At 44.4% G+C, this 16,759-nt stretch overlaps 1 protein-coding gene across 1 annotated transcript; it reads left to right on the top strand.

Moving 5' to 3' along the window:
- Positions 1–841: 841 nt before the first annotated feature.
- Positions 842–9,219, top strand: LOC121003858 (G-protein coupled receptor 39-like). Its single transcript, XM_040435786.1, has 2 exons — positions 842–2,058; positions 8,507–9,219. Exons 1-2 carry the CDS (start codon positions 1,206–1,208, stop codon positions 8,815–8,817), a joined length of 1,164 nt encoding a protein of 387 aa, XP_040291720.1. The 5' UTR covers positions 842–1,205; the 3' UTR covers positions 8,818–9,219.
- The last annotated feature ends 7,540 nt before the right edge of the window (positions 9,220–16,759 follow it).

Genomic DNA, 16,759 nt, shown 5'->3' on the forward strand with positions numbered 1-16,759 from the left:
CTTCTACGCCTAAAACAGGCATAGAAAATTATAAATGAGATGGGCCATGCCGGCCCGCCCGCTTCCCCACCCAAGCCACGCAACCTTTCTTAGACCTGGCATGAGCGGGGAAAAGTCGCAGATTGCGACAGATTTATGCCAGAAAACTGGCATATATCTGATAGTAAATGATCTATGTTTTTTTTTGTGGACACCTAGATCATTGTTTCTGGGCAGCAGATTGTGCTGTGTGAACAGGGATCTGCTGCCCAGAAACAATGAATCTGTCGAGTGATGGCAGTAAATGCAGCTCTTCACCTCCACTGACGAGCAGGCAGTTATCGGTAAGGAACTGATAATTGCCTGCTCATTTGGGCCATCTAAATACAATTCTTATCCCCAAAATAGTCACAAATATCTTAACTTTGTTACAGAACATGTCCCATATGAGTTTATGATTGTTAGAAACAGAGCATTTCAAACGAATAATGGTTAATAGCAGTAGAGATGCCCCAAACCCTGCTTCCCGACACTGTAAATATTATCTGCTTTTGACCATAGAACAGTCTTTTTACTGACGGCATAGCATTGCGATATCTGCTTCTTTGAGGCAGAGCGGCTCTCAGATAAGTTTCTAATTAGAGAACCCAATACAAACCATCTGCATTGTCGCTGCTAAGCTTTCAACCCATGCTTCAGTACATCAAGAGGCACCCCTGGCCACAAGCCACCCACAGACCCTTCCCTAAAATCTGTGACCTCGCGAGCATCTTCGCGTTCTGACACTCCTAACACTAACATCCTGTCATGTCCTCTCTGAAGTAAGAAGATGGGAGGGATGGAGGGTGTCAGAATGAAAATAAATGAAAGGAAAGGAGACATGTTTGACATCTCAAGAAGTAAAATGACTGAGGAGGAGCGAAAAAGCGAGGAGATGTCAAGCAGCATGGAACAGAAGAGGTTGGATTGATGATGAAGGAACAAGCTATCCTATAGACTTTGATGACACATTTTGTTTCATCATAAGATACTACTGACAGCAAGAGGAGCACGGAAATATATCTTCGTCTATACCGAGACATTGCTGCCGATCCATTTAGGATGAATCATGTAAGAGAACTGCAAGAAAATATGAGGATGAGCATGTGTGGCTCCTCTTTTATTTATGGGGCCCACTGAGTATTGGCCTGCACATACGTAACCAACATTTAAGGGATATATCATTTATGGAATCCTCTATGCAATCCCATTATAAAGAAGCGATTGCATTTAATGCATGTACTGCCATACCTGACCTTGTTGTACCCATGCCCCCTGTGACTGCTACCCCTGAGACCCCAGTCAAGCTTGGTGTTTGTGCCAAGTCTTTAGTGTCTTTGGCTTACCTCCTTCTACTATTAGCTGGAATTTTTGGTAACACTTTAGTCATAAGGGTTCTGAGGAGCATCCGTCATGGACGAAGCGTTCAAACCTCACTTATTCACCACATATGCAGCCTGGCATGTTGTGACATCTTACAGCTGGCACTGGGTATACCAACTGAGCTGTATTGTAGTATCTGGAGTCCTTTTCCTTGGCCGCTGGGAGCTGCTGGGTGCTCTGGCTTCTATTACCTATGGGAAGTGCTTTGCTATGCTGCCATTTTTAATGTACTGTCTTTGAGCTATGATCGGCACCGTGCAACCTGTCAACCTTTGAGTCTTCACGTGCATCAGTCCTCAAAGGTGCGCTTACGGATTTGTTTGCTGTGGATAGCGTCCCTGCTTGCTGGTCTTCCTGTGCTTTTTTCCATAGGCTTGGAAAACATCACCATTAAGGCAGTTGAAAAAAAGCAAGTATCAGTGTGTACACCACTTAGCCCATGGATAGGGCTCTTCAAGGCCAGTGTTTGGGCATCCTTCCTTACGTACCTGGGTGTGTTGTTGGCAGTGGCCATAACCTGCTGGAACATCAGGAGAACTCTGCGGGGGAACAGGAGTGACAGTCTGGTAATTACAGGACCTAATGGATCCATACAACTATTGGGCAGGTTCTGTGGTGGACATGTGGCTGTCCGCAGGCAAAATGCCCAACTACTAGGTAAGTTGAAAAATGAACTGGCATTGGTTGCTTTGGGTAACTTCTCCACTGTTTTTGATAAATCTCCCCATCAATGCGTGGAAAGCTAGACACAGAGATGCGAGAACAGGAGAAATGGAGAAATCTAAGGTTTCATATGGTCTGTGCAATGTTTTTTTTACCTTCCACAACATATGAAGCTTAATTAGATCTATTGTATGTTATAAGGAAGTCTAAGTTAATATCCTGAGAGTCAGATACCGACAAAATTGTATCAGATGTCTTACACGTACTGTATATGGTTATCTAGCATTTTTATGTGTTCCATTTACAATACTATGTTTTGTGATTGACCTACAGCATAAAGTAAATATATTTAGATGTGACAAAATAGTGACCTTTTATTTTGTCCATGTACAGCACTCCCTCCTCTATTATAGGAAAGACAATGGGTTGAATAAATTATACATGCATGTCGTCCTCGGCTTGTTCTTTACCTCTATGTCAAAAACAGCGATGGTCAAATTTGGTAGAGGAGAAATGTTGCCGTCACAGTTCATTTGACATGTACACAAAAACTCATTATAACATTTCAGAAGCACTTGGAGATTTTTAGTAAGAAGCTTGTACCTGTATTTTTTCCTGTGCCTTTTGTTATACTGTCAGCTCATATTACACATGTAATCTAATGTGTATGCTGTAATCAACCATTTGCTTTGCAGGTAACCTAGGGGTCCTTTTACACCAGCATTTTAGCCGTGATGGAGCGCTGATCAGTGACATACAAGCAGATCTGCGCTCGTTTATACACAGCCCAATCCTGACTGAATGGGGAACGACTGATTGCTATTTTAACTGTCTGTCCCCCATATTGTTTGCATATTGTCAGCCACACATCATCTCTTTAAATGAGGCAATGTACTGCCGATCTAAGATCACTTTTAGGCCGGCATAAAAGATCCGATCCGTTCGTTACAGCCAATCATCATCCCATGAGTAAAAGGCCCCATAGTTTTATATATATATATATATATATATATATATATATATAAACAAAAAATGGCAGCACTGGCACTAAAACAAAACGAGCAGGTGCAAGCCCAAGGGAATCTATAACCCAAAATACAAAAAAGAAAAGAGGGCAGCACTTTGAAAACTAAAGTCCTTTATTCACCCATATGATAACAGCTGTTACCACATGGGCGAATAAAGGATTTTCTTTTTAAGAGTGCTGCCCCCTTTTCTTTTTTGTTTCATATGTGTATATATATATATATATATATATATATATATATATATATATATATATAAGAAAAATGGCGGCACTGGCTATAAACAGAGAAAGTTGGGTGCACGTTCCTAGGGAATCGACTTCTTACCCCACAAATAAATCCAGAAAATGGACGGCACTCCAGTCAGATGAAAAAATTGTGATTCCTTTATTCAACCATCCGGTGCAACGTTTCGGCTCTAGAATGAGCCTTTTTCAAGCAGAGATACAATGTGAATGAGGACAATTTTATATGTGAGTCAATTAGTGAACAAGTCATAAAGACACACCCCACACTGGGTGTGTTCAGAAAAAATGTCAGTGCAGCAATGACAAGTGAAAATAAAATAAAAACAGAACAATAAGTAATAAGGCAAAAGAAAGGAACACACATGTCCATAAGGACAGACCCATCGATCGGGCACATAGGACTAATCGATGCGTGTGTCCGGTGTGTGCGAAAACAAGGGGCGGAGCAGGGAGACAATCGTGTGGACATACCAGACATCAGCTGGAGGCATATTCCATGCGGCTGTTCGGCGTTGTGTGCGCATCAATGCGAAGGCGCGGCATTACACCAATCAGGGACCAATGGGACTTCCAGCATCATCAAAGCTTGCCAGCGTCATTACGTCATCAAGATGTCCTTCAATGCAGCCTCAATGTGTTACAGCGCATGCCCAGTATCCATCTTGTTTTCAGAACGCCATCTTTGGTACTGGAGGAATGCCCTATGCCCGTGTGTCAGTATGTATAAGCATCAAACCTGTTATAAACTAGAGTATAACTATACTCGAGTATACCTATACGAAGTAGGCAGGGCCAGCAATACTGTAGTGCAGCATAAAATACTGACCCAGCAGAACCAAATACACAGTACAGCACAAAATACTGCCACCCCCACTGCAGCATTCAACACTATCACTGTCCTGAGCACAGCAATACAGTTGAATGCAGGAGAGTACTTTTTCTGTACCAGATGCTCCTAGCATTAATTCATGCTGAGAGCATCACAATGGCGGCCTTCAGGAGGGTTTTGACAGCCCCCTGGGCATCGGCCCACTGGGAAATTTCTCTGTAAGGTCTATGGCCATTCCACCCCTCTGTACATGGCTTCATCATTTCCCGCCTAGACTATTGTGACATCCTCCTGTTCGGCCTCCTATCTAGTACTCTCGTGTCCCTCCAATCTATCTTCAACTCTGCTGCCTGGCTAATCCCCCTCTCCTCCCATTACTACTCTGTCTCTTCTCTCTAGCAATCCCTTCACTGGCTCACCATTGCCTAGAGAATCCAGTACAAAACACTACGATAACTATGACATAATTATCTATTGCAGTGTATTGTACCTGTCAGTTTAGCTCTGACACTTAACCTATCAGACCCTGCTTCAGACAGGGCCTGATAGGCTTCTGTACATGGCAGACCTGAAGGCATTTGTAAGACCTCTGGCTGCCATAGCATCCATTAGGACCCTGTGATAGTGTCACGGGAGGCCTGATGGGGTAGAGAGGGAGTTCCTTCCCTCCGTAAACCACTTAGATGCAGAGGCTGCTACTCACCACGTCATCTAAGTAGTTAAATGGCATCGGAGCTAGCTCCAATCGTGGCTGTTGGAGCAGGGTGTCAGCTGTATATTACAGCTGACATCTGCTGCTGACAGCAGCGGCCCAGTTCTTGAGCCAGTACCATCACTGTGCGATAACTGTACGGCATGGTGTGTTAATGTAAAACTTGCCATGCTGTACATTTACTGCATAGTGCGGATAGGGTTAAATTAACTTAAACCCGAAAAGGGGTTTTCCCAGTTATAATGGATTTTTTTTAGCAAGCGCTGGCAGCCTATCCGCAGAAACAGTAGATTCATACATAAAGGGGTTCTGCAGTTCTTTTAAACTGATGATCTACCCTCTGGACACCTGGGACCCCCGCTGATCAGCTGTTTGAGAAGGCAGCGGTGCTGGCAGTAGCGCCGCGGACTTCTCACTGTTTACCGCAGGCCCAGTGACGTCACGACTATTATCACTGGCCTGGGTGCGGCTAAGTTCCATTCAAGTGAACAGAGCTTGGCCCAGGCCAGTGATACTAGTCGCGACGTCACTGGGCCTGAGGGAGACCAAGAGAAGGCAGCGGCGCTCCTGATCGTCAGGGGTCACTGGTGTCGGATCCTTGCTGATCAGATGCTGATGATTTATCCAGAGGATAGATCATCGGTTTAAGAGAACTGCAGAACAGTTTAAAAGAACTGCTCCCTGCTGCTCCTGTCCTCTGCGGAGCCTCCACTGTCTCCATCTTCCACTCTTCGCTCTATTTACATACGGTGGTGCATGGGCATGGTTAAATGCACTGCTTTAGGCAATGACTGGCCTCAGCAGTGATGCGGCCCCAAGCAGCACATCCCCGATGAAGCCAGTCATTGGCTGGAGTGGTGCACGTGACTATTCCTATGCACCACCAGATGTAAACAGTGTGGGGACTGGAAGATGGAGACAGCGAATGCAAGGCAAGGCGCTGACAGGTTTTCAGTCAGCTTTTCACCTTGAATTAGAGGTTCTCCAGGAAGAACAATTTGATTCAGGCTCAAGAACATACTTGAGAGACAAGACAGCAGAGTGACAGGCTGAAAACCTGCATAAATGACACTGCTGTAAGGTGAGGGACTATGGCTCAGACACCTATCACCCAAGACTACTACTAGGCTAGTTACAATCCAAGTCTAGACATCATAGTGGACACCTATACCCACAAGTGCTAAGTTTCAGCTATCCAACCTGCCTCCATACATCCTTTACTGGTGCCAGATGTAAGAAATTAGTATATATCAATATATAGTATATACTGTATAATACACCCTCTTATTTGGTCTTAATCAAAGGTTGGGAGCATATATAAAAAGGTATATGGTTTAATGTGGAAATATGATGTTACAGTTATTATTATTGAAAAGTATATGGAGATATAATGGAAGAAATATATAAATACATACAGAAAGAGTTATAAACAGCAATAGTTACAACTACAAGCTTACAATATGAATGTTCCTTACAACAAGACAATTTGGTGACTCAACAACAAAATTCTTAAAACCTTACAGTATATAGTTACCACCCCATGGACACTTAGGTCTCTCCACCAGTCTCTCATCTGGCTCCACCAGCTACCATCCCCAGGTTCCTCCCAGCTCCTCCAGCTTCCTTCTTCTCTCTCCTCTCTTCTGTGTCTTGGGTCTCAAATCACAGATTTTTTTTTTGTTTAAAAGACAGTTCTAGAATTTTCTAGAATATGGCTTGGCCAATTCTGATTGGTTGTTACTCCTGGTTTCTAGCATTTTCCAGTTCAGTTTATCTTTTAAAAGATTAATAGAAACAGCTGGAATGTTCTATATCTAGGATTTTCCAGTATCTTCCTGCCCACCTGGTCAGACTCTTATTCGTTCACGTCTGACCTTATTCTTCAATACAGTGGTCCCTCAAGATACAATATTAATTGGTTCCAGGACGACCATTGTATGTTGAAACCATTTTTAAGTTGAGTAATCAGTTCCAAAAGCCCCAAAATGTCATCCAAGATAAGAGAAAATGAAGATTTAAGAAAAATAAGCAGATAACTAGGACAGATAAAACAAGTCCTTAGACACTCACCTAAAGAATTATTAGGAACACCATACTAATACGGTGTTGGACCCCCTTTTGCCTTCAGAACGGCCTTAATTCTACGTGGCATTGATTCAACAAGGTGCTGATAGCATTCTTTAGAAATGTTGGCCCATATTGATAGGATAGCATCTTGCAGTTGATGGAGATTTGAGGGATGCACATCCAGGGCACGAAGCTCCCGTTCCACCACATCCCAAAGATGCTCTATTGGTTTGAGATCTGGTGACTGTGGGGGCCATTTTAGTACAGTGAACTCATTGTCATGTTGAAGAAACCAATTTGAAATGATTCGAGCTTTGTGACATGGTGCATTATCCTGCTGGAAGTAGCCATCAGAGGATGGATACATGTTCTCATTCTGTTTACGCCAAATTCGGACTCTACCATTTGAATGTCTCAACAGAAATCGAGACTCATCAGACCAGGCAACATTTTTCCAGTCTTCAACAGTCCAATTTTGGTGAGCTCGTGCAAATTGTAGCCTCTTCTTCCTATTTGTAGTGGAGATGAGTGGTACCCGGTGGGGTCTTCTGCTGTTGTAGCCCATCTGTCTCAAGGTTGGGCGTTTTGTGGCTTCACAAATGCTTTGCTGCATACCTCGGTTGTAACGAGTGGTTATTTCAGTCATCGTTGCTCTTCTATCAGTCGGCCCATTCTCCTCTGACCTCTAGCATCCACAAGGCATTTTTGCCCACAGGACTGCCGCATACTGGATGTTTTTCTTTTTTCACACCATTCTTTGTAAACCCTAGAAATGGTTGTGCGTGAAAATCCCAGTAACTGAGCAGATTGTGAAATACTCAGACCAGCCCTTCTGGCACCAACAACCATGCCACGCTCAAAATTGCTTAAATCACCTTTCTTTTCCATTCTGACATTCAGTTTGGTGTTCAGGAGATTGTCTTGGCCATTGAAGCAACTGCCATGTGATTGGTTGACTAGATAATTGCATTAATGAGAAATAGAACAGGTGTTCCTAATAATTCTTTAGGTGAGTGTATATAAACGTCAGGAATAGCTGCTAACTAGCAACTAATCCAGCTATTTTACCAGACAAGTGGCCTTGATTAGATGGCTCTGAGTCTGAGACATTGTATGTTGAGTGTGGTTTCAACTTACGATGGGTCAGAAAAGACCATTGTATGTTGAAAATATTGTATCCTGAGGCCATTGTATCTTGTGGGATCACTGTACTACATTTCCACTGCACCCATCCCCAGGGAGCAGCAGCCTGAGGGAATACACCGTAACACAACACTTCATCAGGTCTACTACCACTCCCATTCTCTGCATCAGCTCCTCAGGGGGTCACTACAGATGGGTGAGCCACTGATTGACAGGTAAGCCTGAATTTGTAAGCATATAGAGAAGGTTGTCACTGATAGGACCGCCCACATGACTCCTAAGCCCAGAAATAGCATACTTTTTTGTATATTTTTTATTTGTATGTGTGTGATTGGTTTTCTATATGGAAAAACATAGGGATTATGCACAGAGACTGTTTTTGTATACATCTGATATAATCCCAACTCTCTCATTCCAGGCTGTATCGTAGCCGTGCTAGCTGTGTGCTGGCTACCATTCCAATCCAGAAGGCTCATGACTGTATTGCGGAGTAAAGATCAATGGACAGAGACCTATTACCAGTCTTATATCACCTTGCAGCCCATTACTAATAGTTTCTACTACCTCAGTGCTTGTCTTACACCTCTGCTCTACAACCTGACATCCCGCAGCTTCCGAAGAGCCTTTCTGCATAGGATCACACCCTGCACAAAAGGGCCTCCTCCTGAATCTGGATCCTGGGAGACACAGGGAAGAGATCAAGGAATCAGGCTTTCTACAATAGGATGAGAATCAAAGGATATGTTTTAGATTCTAATTTTTTGATTATCTAACTTGATATTTTCAGCTTTTCTTTGTTTTCAGATCAAGCAGGACCGCCATTTGAAATATGTTGGACTCATACAGTCAGATGAGCAGGACTCTTGGATTTTCTTACCTAACACCTTAAATAAGGGAGGGGATTTTTGTGATATAAACCCCTAGACAGAGAAGACCGTAAAGAGGATATTAGATTGTTATATACAATATAATATAAACAGGAAACAGAAGGAACACAAGGGGAAATTTATCACATCACTTTTGTCTGGAGGTGTTACTCCACTTTTTACACCCCCTCCTTACTGGAGAAAAATTGCAGCAATTATTGCGACTTTTAAAATAGTTCCAGTTAATAAATCTGGCTTAACTCAACTTGATAGGCTAACCACGACCACTTCCCCACCCTCTTTTCTAAACTGGAGTGAGTGATGTGAAAATGCAAAATTTTGCAGCATTCTGAAGCCTTAAATCTGGAGTGCAGGGCTTGATAAATTACCCCCCATAATAATTAATCAAATAAGCCTTATGTCTAATGACAATACTGTGTGAACCAATTACAATGTTTAAATCAATTATGATGTTAAATTTCTCCTATTAATGGGATTTCCAGGAATTTACTGTTAAAGGCCTATCCTCCCATTAATCTCTGATCTGCAGGGGTCCCACACCTCCATTGATCAGCTGTTCCCAAGTAGCGCTGGAAGTTGGCAGCAGAACCACACAGCCTGGGGCGTAGCTATAGGAAAAGCAGGGGCAGCGGCTGCTTTGGGGCCTGGACTCAGAAGAAGTCCACCCTGGAGGAGGACTAAAATATTGTATTATCGGGGTCCTCTCAACAGTATTATACAATTACATTATATACAGGGACAGTATATACAGTGTAGTAAACAGATGGAGCAGCTGCCAAGCCTGGTCTGAGAGAGCGATCTTTACTAACCACAAAAGTGGGGATGCATGAAAGGAGGGGGTTGTGAAGAAGTTACTGGGGAAGGGGGGGGGGGCTCCATTCAAAAATTTGCTGTGGGTACCAGTCATTTCTAGTTACACTACTACGCACAGCTCTGTCCACTGGGTAGTCCGTTCTCGTCACTGATATGATATCAAATACATTAATGGCCTATCCTGAGGATAGGCCATCAATAGTAAAATCTTGGACAACCCTTTCAGTTATTTTAATAGGAAAGAGGACTGAAGTAAGGTTATGTCCACATCTGTGTTGGAGACTGTGTTCAGGGCCTCCATCACAGATTCCAATCAATGGAAAACTTTGATTTGAATCTGTGGCGGTCTATTTGAGTTGCGCCACACAAGGGATACATATTGTTAGTTCCTCATTATTGTGCTGCTGGTTAGGATATAAATGAATTATTGATTTCTAACGTGAATCTGTTTTCACTTAGTCCTAACAGCAGCACCAGCTTCCCTCCCTAAATATGTTACTTCTTTACATGGTAGATACATGGCTAAATCACCCCATTATTGTGCTGCTGTTAGGACTAAGGGAAAACAGATTATCGCTAGAAATCAACAATTTTATACTATATTATATTTCACCATTTAACATATTTCACTTATTTGATCAATAAACGTCTTAATAGTAAGTTCAATTGGGTTTGAATTTATTTTAACTTTCATTATAATAGACACAACGAAATACTGCACCATTAAGGTCAGGTATCGTCCTTTTGATGGGAAGTATAACTTTACAAGTTCTATTCTTTCCATCAAATCTGAGGGTGACAGATAAAGTCCTTACTGTAGATCACATTATAATGGATATGCCCTCTGCTCGCTACACATACTGTTCATCGGTTATATCCACTCAGTATTCTTGAGGCACAACCTCTATATCAATAAAGTTTAATAAAAAATAGAACATGTCCTATTCTTGTTCGCAATTGTGGACAAGAAAAGGCATTTTCTATAAGAGTGCCGGCGATGTGCGGTCCGCAAAATGCGGACCGCACATTGCCGATGTCCGTGTTTTGCGGATCCGCAAAACACATACGGACGTGTGAATGGACCCTTATAGTATCAGAGTCTCTGCCCACCTGTCACGGATGTTGTAGGGGAGAACACCAAAGGACAACAAGAAGGAAGGGAAAAGACACTAGGCCTCACCGCTAGGGAAGGAAAAGGGTCACCACCTATAAAACCCTGCTTCTGGCCCTAACTCCTATCCGTATGGGCACCTCTCGATGATAGAGATGCCCATACACAGGAACCTAGAAAACCCTGGTGGCCCTCAGTTGCCCTAATAGTAATGACCGGGCAGAGACAACCCACTCCTTCCCTGGTGAAGGAACCAGCGTCTCGCTGAGGCCTAGTAAACAACAAAGGTGGGGTGAATACAAAACACAACAAGCGGAACACTTAACTTCTGAGGCTGATGGATGATGGACGAACAGGACTTCACCATGAACCACACTCCAGCTCTTCCAAAAACCAAATTAAGCTATCCAGAGGAAGGAGTTATGGGTAAAGTCAGACTAAATAGGGGGAGGTGAAGGTCACATGATCCACACCTGAACAGGGGGTGTGGACATACTAGCAACACACAGACAAAGTGAAACCAAAAGAGGCTGTCAGATAACTAATGTGCAGAAATTCTTTCAGACCTTCTCAAACCTGTCACCGGCATGACAGTACCCCCCCCTTCTACGGGTGACCTCCGGGCACCCAGGACCGACCTTATCAGGATGAGCTCTGTGGAATGCTCTCACCAGACGGCTAGCATTAACATCGGTCGCTGGAACCCACATCCTCTCCTCTGGGCCGTACCCTCTCCAATGAACGAGATACTGGAGGGATCTCCGGAGAACTCGGGAGTCCACAATCCTGCTTATCTGAAAATCTAAATTGCCGTCCACCATGACAGGAGCGGGAGGCAAGGAGGACAGTTCAACACATTTCTTTAACAACGATTTATGAAATACGTTATGGATTTTCAATGCCTGAGGAAGTTCAAGAAGGAAGGCTACAGGATTAACAATGGCAGGGGTCTTATATGGACCAATAAATCTTGGTCCCAACTTCCAAGAAGGTACCTTAAGTTTAATTTTTCTTGTAGACAGCCACACAGAATCACCCACTCTCAGGTCCGGACCACTCATACGCCTCCTGTCAGCCGCACGCTTATACCTGTTGCCCATCTTTTCCAGGTTATTTTGGATTTTCCGCCAAATAGAAGACAAAGAAGAGGAAAATCGTTCCTCCTCAGGAATGCCGGAATTATGAGCACCAGAAAATGTACCAAACTGTGGATGGAACCCATATGCCCCAAAAAACGGCGACTTATCAGTGGATTCCTGTCTACAGTTATTTATAGCAAACTCAGCTAACGACAAAAATGAAGACCACTGTCCCTGATTCTCTGAAACAAAACATCTCAAGTAAGTCTCCAGATTCTGATTAGTGCGCTCCGTCTGTAGTGCACTTGTCACGACCGCTATCCTAGCAGCAGTCGTGTCGCACCAGACGGAGGGGAAGGGGGACCCTTATCTACGGATGGGAATAGTATGGCCACCCCTGACTAACCCTAAGCTGGCACCTGTCTGCCCTGATACCCTAGACGGGGTGTGAACCCGTGCGGCGAGCAGGATGCCTAAACCCTCAGTCACCCTAACAAGCCTAGAGTGGGGAAAGGCCGATGGTAGCACTAGTCACCATCACTAATGTCTAGGAGAACAGCAGGGGAAGACAGCAACAAACAAACTATAGCAGAGATAGACTTATCCAGTCACGAGCAGAGAAGGCGATCCCAATCACGACAGTCCACGCCAGATAAGAGCTCCACAGCAACACCATCAAACGATCTCCTTCAAAGGTCAGAATAGAACTGGAAGTAAGGACTATATCTGGCAATGACTGCAAGTGAAAGTGAAACTAATATAGTAGCTGGGAGTGGCAGACAGGACTCACCTGAGAAGGATTCCTACAAACTCCCAGTCAGGACAAAAAGGTTCACAAGGCAAAACCCGGATGACATACCCTGAACCATGGAGCAAACTCCCAAGCTATCGCGAGTAGCAAGTCGCTGTGACCTTCTCCTCCCAGACCTGTCTGGATCAGTCACAGTCGTGACAGTACCCCCCTTTCTACGAGGGGCCACCGGACCCTCAAGACCAGGCCTCTCCGGATGGGAGCTATGAAAAGCCCGAATGAGTCTGTCCGCTTTTATCTCTGAAGCTGGAACCCACATTCTCTCTTCGGAACCATAACCTCTCCAGTGCACCAGGTACTGAAGAGAGCGGCGAACATATCGTGAGTCAACAATCTTTTCTACCTGAAACTCCAGACTGCCATCAACAACCACCGGTGGAGGCGGTAGTGGCAATGGTTCAGGAGGTTCTACATATCTCTTAAGCAGAGATCTGTGGAAGACATTATGGATCCTTAGAGTCTGAGGTAGCTCCAGACGAAAATCCACCGGGTTAATGATCTTAATTACCCTATAAGGACCAATAAATCTCGGACCTAATTTCCACGAGGGAACCTTCAACTTGATATTTCTGGTAGACAACCACACCAAGTCATTCACCCCAAGGTCCGGACCTTCAGAGCGCCTCCTATCAGCCACACGTTTGTATCTACCACCCATTCTCTTCAAACTTTCTTGCACACTCTGCCACACTGAAGAAAGTGAAGACGCAAATCGTTCCTCCTCGGGAATCCCAGACGGCCCCCCCTCACTAAACGTACAAAACTGAGGATGGAAACCATACGCACCAAAAAATGGTGACTTATCGGTGGATTCTTGACGACGATTATTAATGGCAAACTCGGCTAACGATAAATAAGATGACCATTCCTCCTGTTTTTCGGAAACAAAGCATCTCAAATATGTCTCTAGGTTTTGATTGGTACGTTCAGTCTGACCGTTGGACTGTGGATGGAAAGATGAAGAAAACGACAGATGAACCCCTAAACGAGAACAAAAAGCTTTCCAAAATTTAGAAACGAATTGGGTACCACGATCCGAAACAATATCGGAAGGGACCCCGTGAAGCTTCACGATGTGGTCAATAAAAACCTGAGCCAGTGTGTTAGCATTAGGCAATGCGGCAAGAGCAATAAAGTGCACCATTTTACTGAATCTGTCAACAACTACAAGAATAACAGTTTTCCCCGCTGATACTGGTAGATCCGTAATGAAATCCATTGATAGGTGCGTCCAAGGCCTGTTGGGGATGGCTAGAGGTAAAAGACGCCCTGCCGGACGAGTATGATCTACCTTAGAACGAGCACAGGTAGCACATGCAGACACAAAATTCAACACCTCCTGTCGCCACTTAGGCCACCAGAACCGACGAGACACTAATTCAGAGGTTGCCCTACTACCTGGGTGTCCTGCCAGTGTGGAGTTATGGTGTTCTTTTAGTATCTCCAGGCGTAAATTTTCTGGCACAAACAGTTTACCCGAGGGGCAGGAGGCCAGGGCGTCCCCCTGAGCTTCCAACACCCTCCCCTCTAAACCTGAGTGTAATGCAGAGACCACCACCCCCTTTTGCAAAATGGGCTCTGGTACCTCAACATCACCCCCTCCAGGAAAACTTTGAGACAATGCATCCGCCTTAGTATTTTTTGCCCCCGGGCGATAGGTTATTACAAAATTAAACCTAGTAAAAAATAACGACCACCGAGCCTGTCTAGGGGTGAGACGTTTAGCAGACTCCAGATATAATAAGTTTTTGTGATCAGTAATCACCGTGACGGGATGAACCGCCCCCTCCAAAAAATGACGCCACTCCTCAAAAGCCAACTTAATAGCCAAAAGTTCCCTGTTGCCAATATCATAGTTCCTTTCTGCAGTAGACAATTTCTTCGAAAAGAAAGCACACGGACGCCATTCCCCAGGGGACGGGCCCTGAGATAGTACCGCTCCCACCCCCACCTCTGATGCGTCAACCTCTACAATAAAAGGAAGCGAGACATCTGGCTGTACGAGAATAGGGGCCGAGGTGAATCTCTCCTTCAGAGATGCAAAAGCAGTTTTGGCTGCATGTGACCATTTGGAAAAATAGGATCCCTTTCGGGTCATGTCCGTCAGTGGTTTGACCACCAAGGAATAGTTCTTTATAAACTTTCTATAAAAATTGGCAAACCCCAGGAAGCGTTGCAATGCCTTCAGGTTCTCAGGCAGATCCCAGTCTATAATCGCCCGGACTTTCTCTGGATCCATGCGGAAACCTGAATCTGACAACACATACCCCAGAAATGGCAGTTCTTTTACGGCGAACACACATTTTTCTAACTTAGTGTTAAAGGGGATATTAATTATTGATATTTATGCAGATCTCAATAATTAATATTCATAAATAGGCGTGAGTCGTCTTATGATAGCTCCGCCTATTTATGCCTTACTTAACAACAAATCGCTACTGATTGCCCTACGCTACTCACTAAACTAGCTGCATGCGCCTTACTAACTCGCTACCGCTAACAAGTACACGCTACACAAAGGGTATAAATAATACCGTATTTATTAATTCTTACAGAACATAACACATGTAATACACTGATAATACAGTACAACAATACACTACAACTATTGCTGAGGCAACTTACATATACAAGGAATATAAAGGTTTATAACTATATATTTCTATATCAAGGGTATAGACTTATATAGTTACAGCGGCCCACAGCAATATGAATACACACACTATTACAACACACTAATACGGTTCTGACTACACTAACGCAGCCCCAAGTCCTCCCCAAAATCTAACTACAATTGCACTAATACACATACATACACTTTACCAGCAACCCACCCAATCCTGACAATATACTATCCCTACGGGGAATGACCAGAGGTTATTACGGGCAAGGAGGGATGTCCTAGGGGAACACAGGGGATAGAAAAGGGGGGACTCAGGGCAGGAGAAGGTAAGGGTAACCAAGGGATCAGGGGGTGTATGTATATGTGGTAACCAAAGGGATAAGGGGTGTTTCAAGGGTCCAGGGGGGGGTATGTTGCAAGGGTTAACAGGATTGTATGGGGGGAAATAGGGTGTAGCAGGGGGGTATATAGATATACCAAGAGACTTAGGGTAGCAGGGGGGATATATACTTAGGGTAGCAGGGGGGAAATATATATACTTATATATAGCAGGGGAGTAGCAGGGGAGTATATATATAGATAGTATATATGGATAGCAGGGGAGTATATAGTATATATAGTTAGCAGGGGAGTATGTCGTTGGTGGTATAGGGTAGGGTTAAATGCAGGGAATATAGCCGGGGATCGTTGGTGGTATAGGGTAGGGTTAATGATACTTAGCGGTATAATGCTCGTTGTCCAGGGGGGCTCGTTTGTCCAGGGATGATCCTCTCCGGCTGGGGCTCCGTACAGAAGTGCCTCAGCGTAGCGCCGCCGGACTATTTAAGTTTGGCGGCGCTCGCTCCCGAGGCAGCACGTCCGGACGTGCACGTGCGCGCCACCGGCCAGAACACGTGGGCCGGCGCGGTGATATGATGTCACCGCGCCGGCCCGCGCATCCCGGAGCGCGCTTTCAGGCGGAGGGTTCCTTTGATCCTCCGCCTGTAGCGCATCTGCATACCATGCAGTGCGATAATTATCGCGCCGGAGGTGTGCAGATAACAGAGGGAGGGACGTTTGTTTCCCTCTCTCTGTTATGTTAACTATCCAACGGCTGGGGATAGTTACATACCAAAAGGCATCGGATCTTTATTGATCCCATGCCTTTTGAGGTTACCAGAGGCTGGACATAATTGTCCAGCCATCTGGAGACCTTCTCATCCCTGCAGGGATGCATGAGGAGGAAGGGGGGGGGGGGGGGCACGTCTTGTTCCTATACTATATGTGTATGGATGATTGGGGCACATCCATACACACATATATATATATATATATATATATATATATACACACATATAGTTATATTTA

This window comes from Bufo bufo, chromosome 6 (genome assembly GCF_905171765.1).
Source record: "Bufo bufo chromosome 6, aBufBuf1.1, whole genome shotgun sequence".
Lineage (NCBI taxonomy): Eukaryota > Metazoa > Chordata > Amphibia > Anura > Bufonidae > Bufo > Bufo bufo.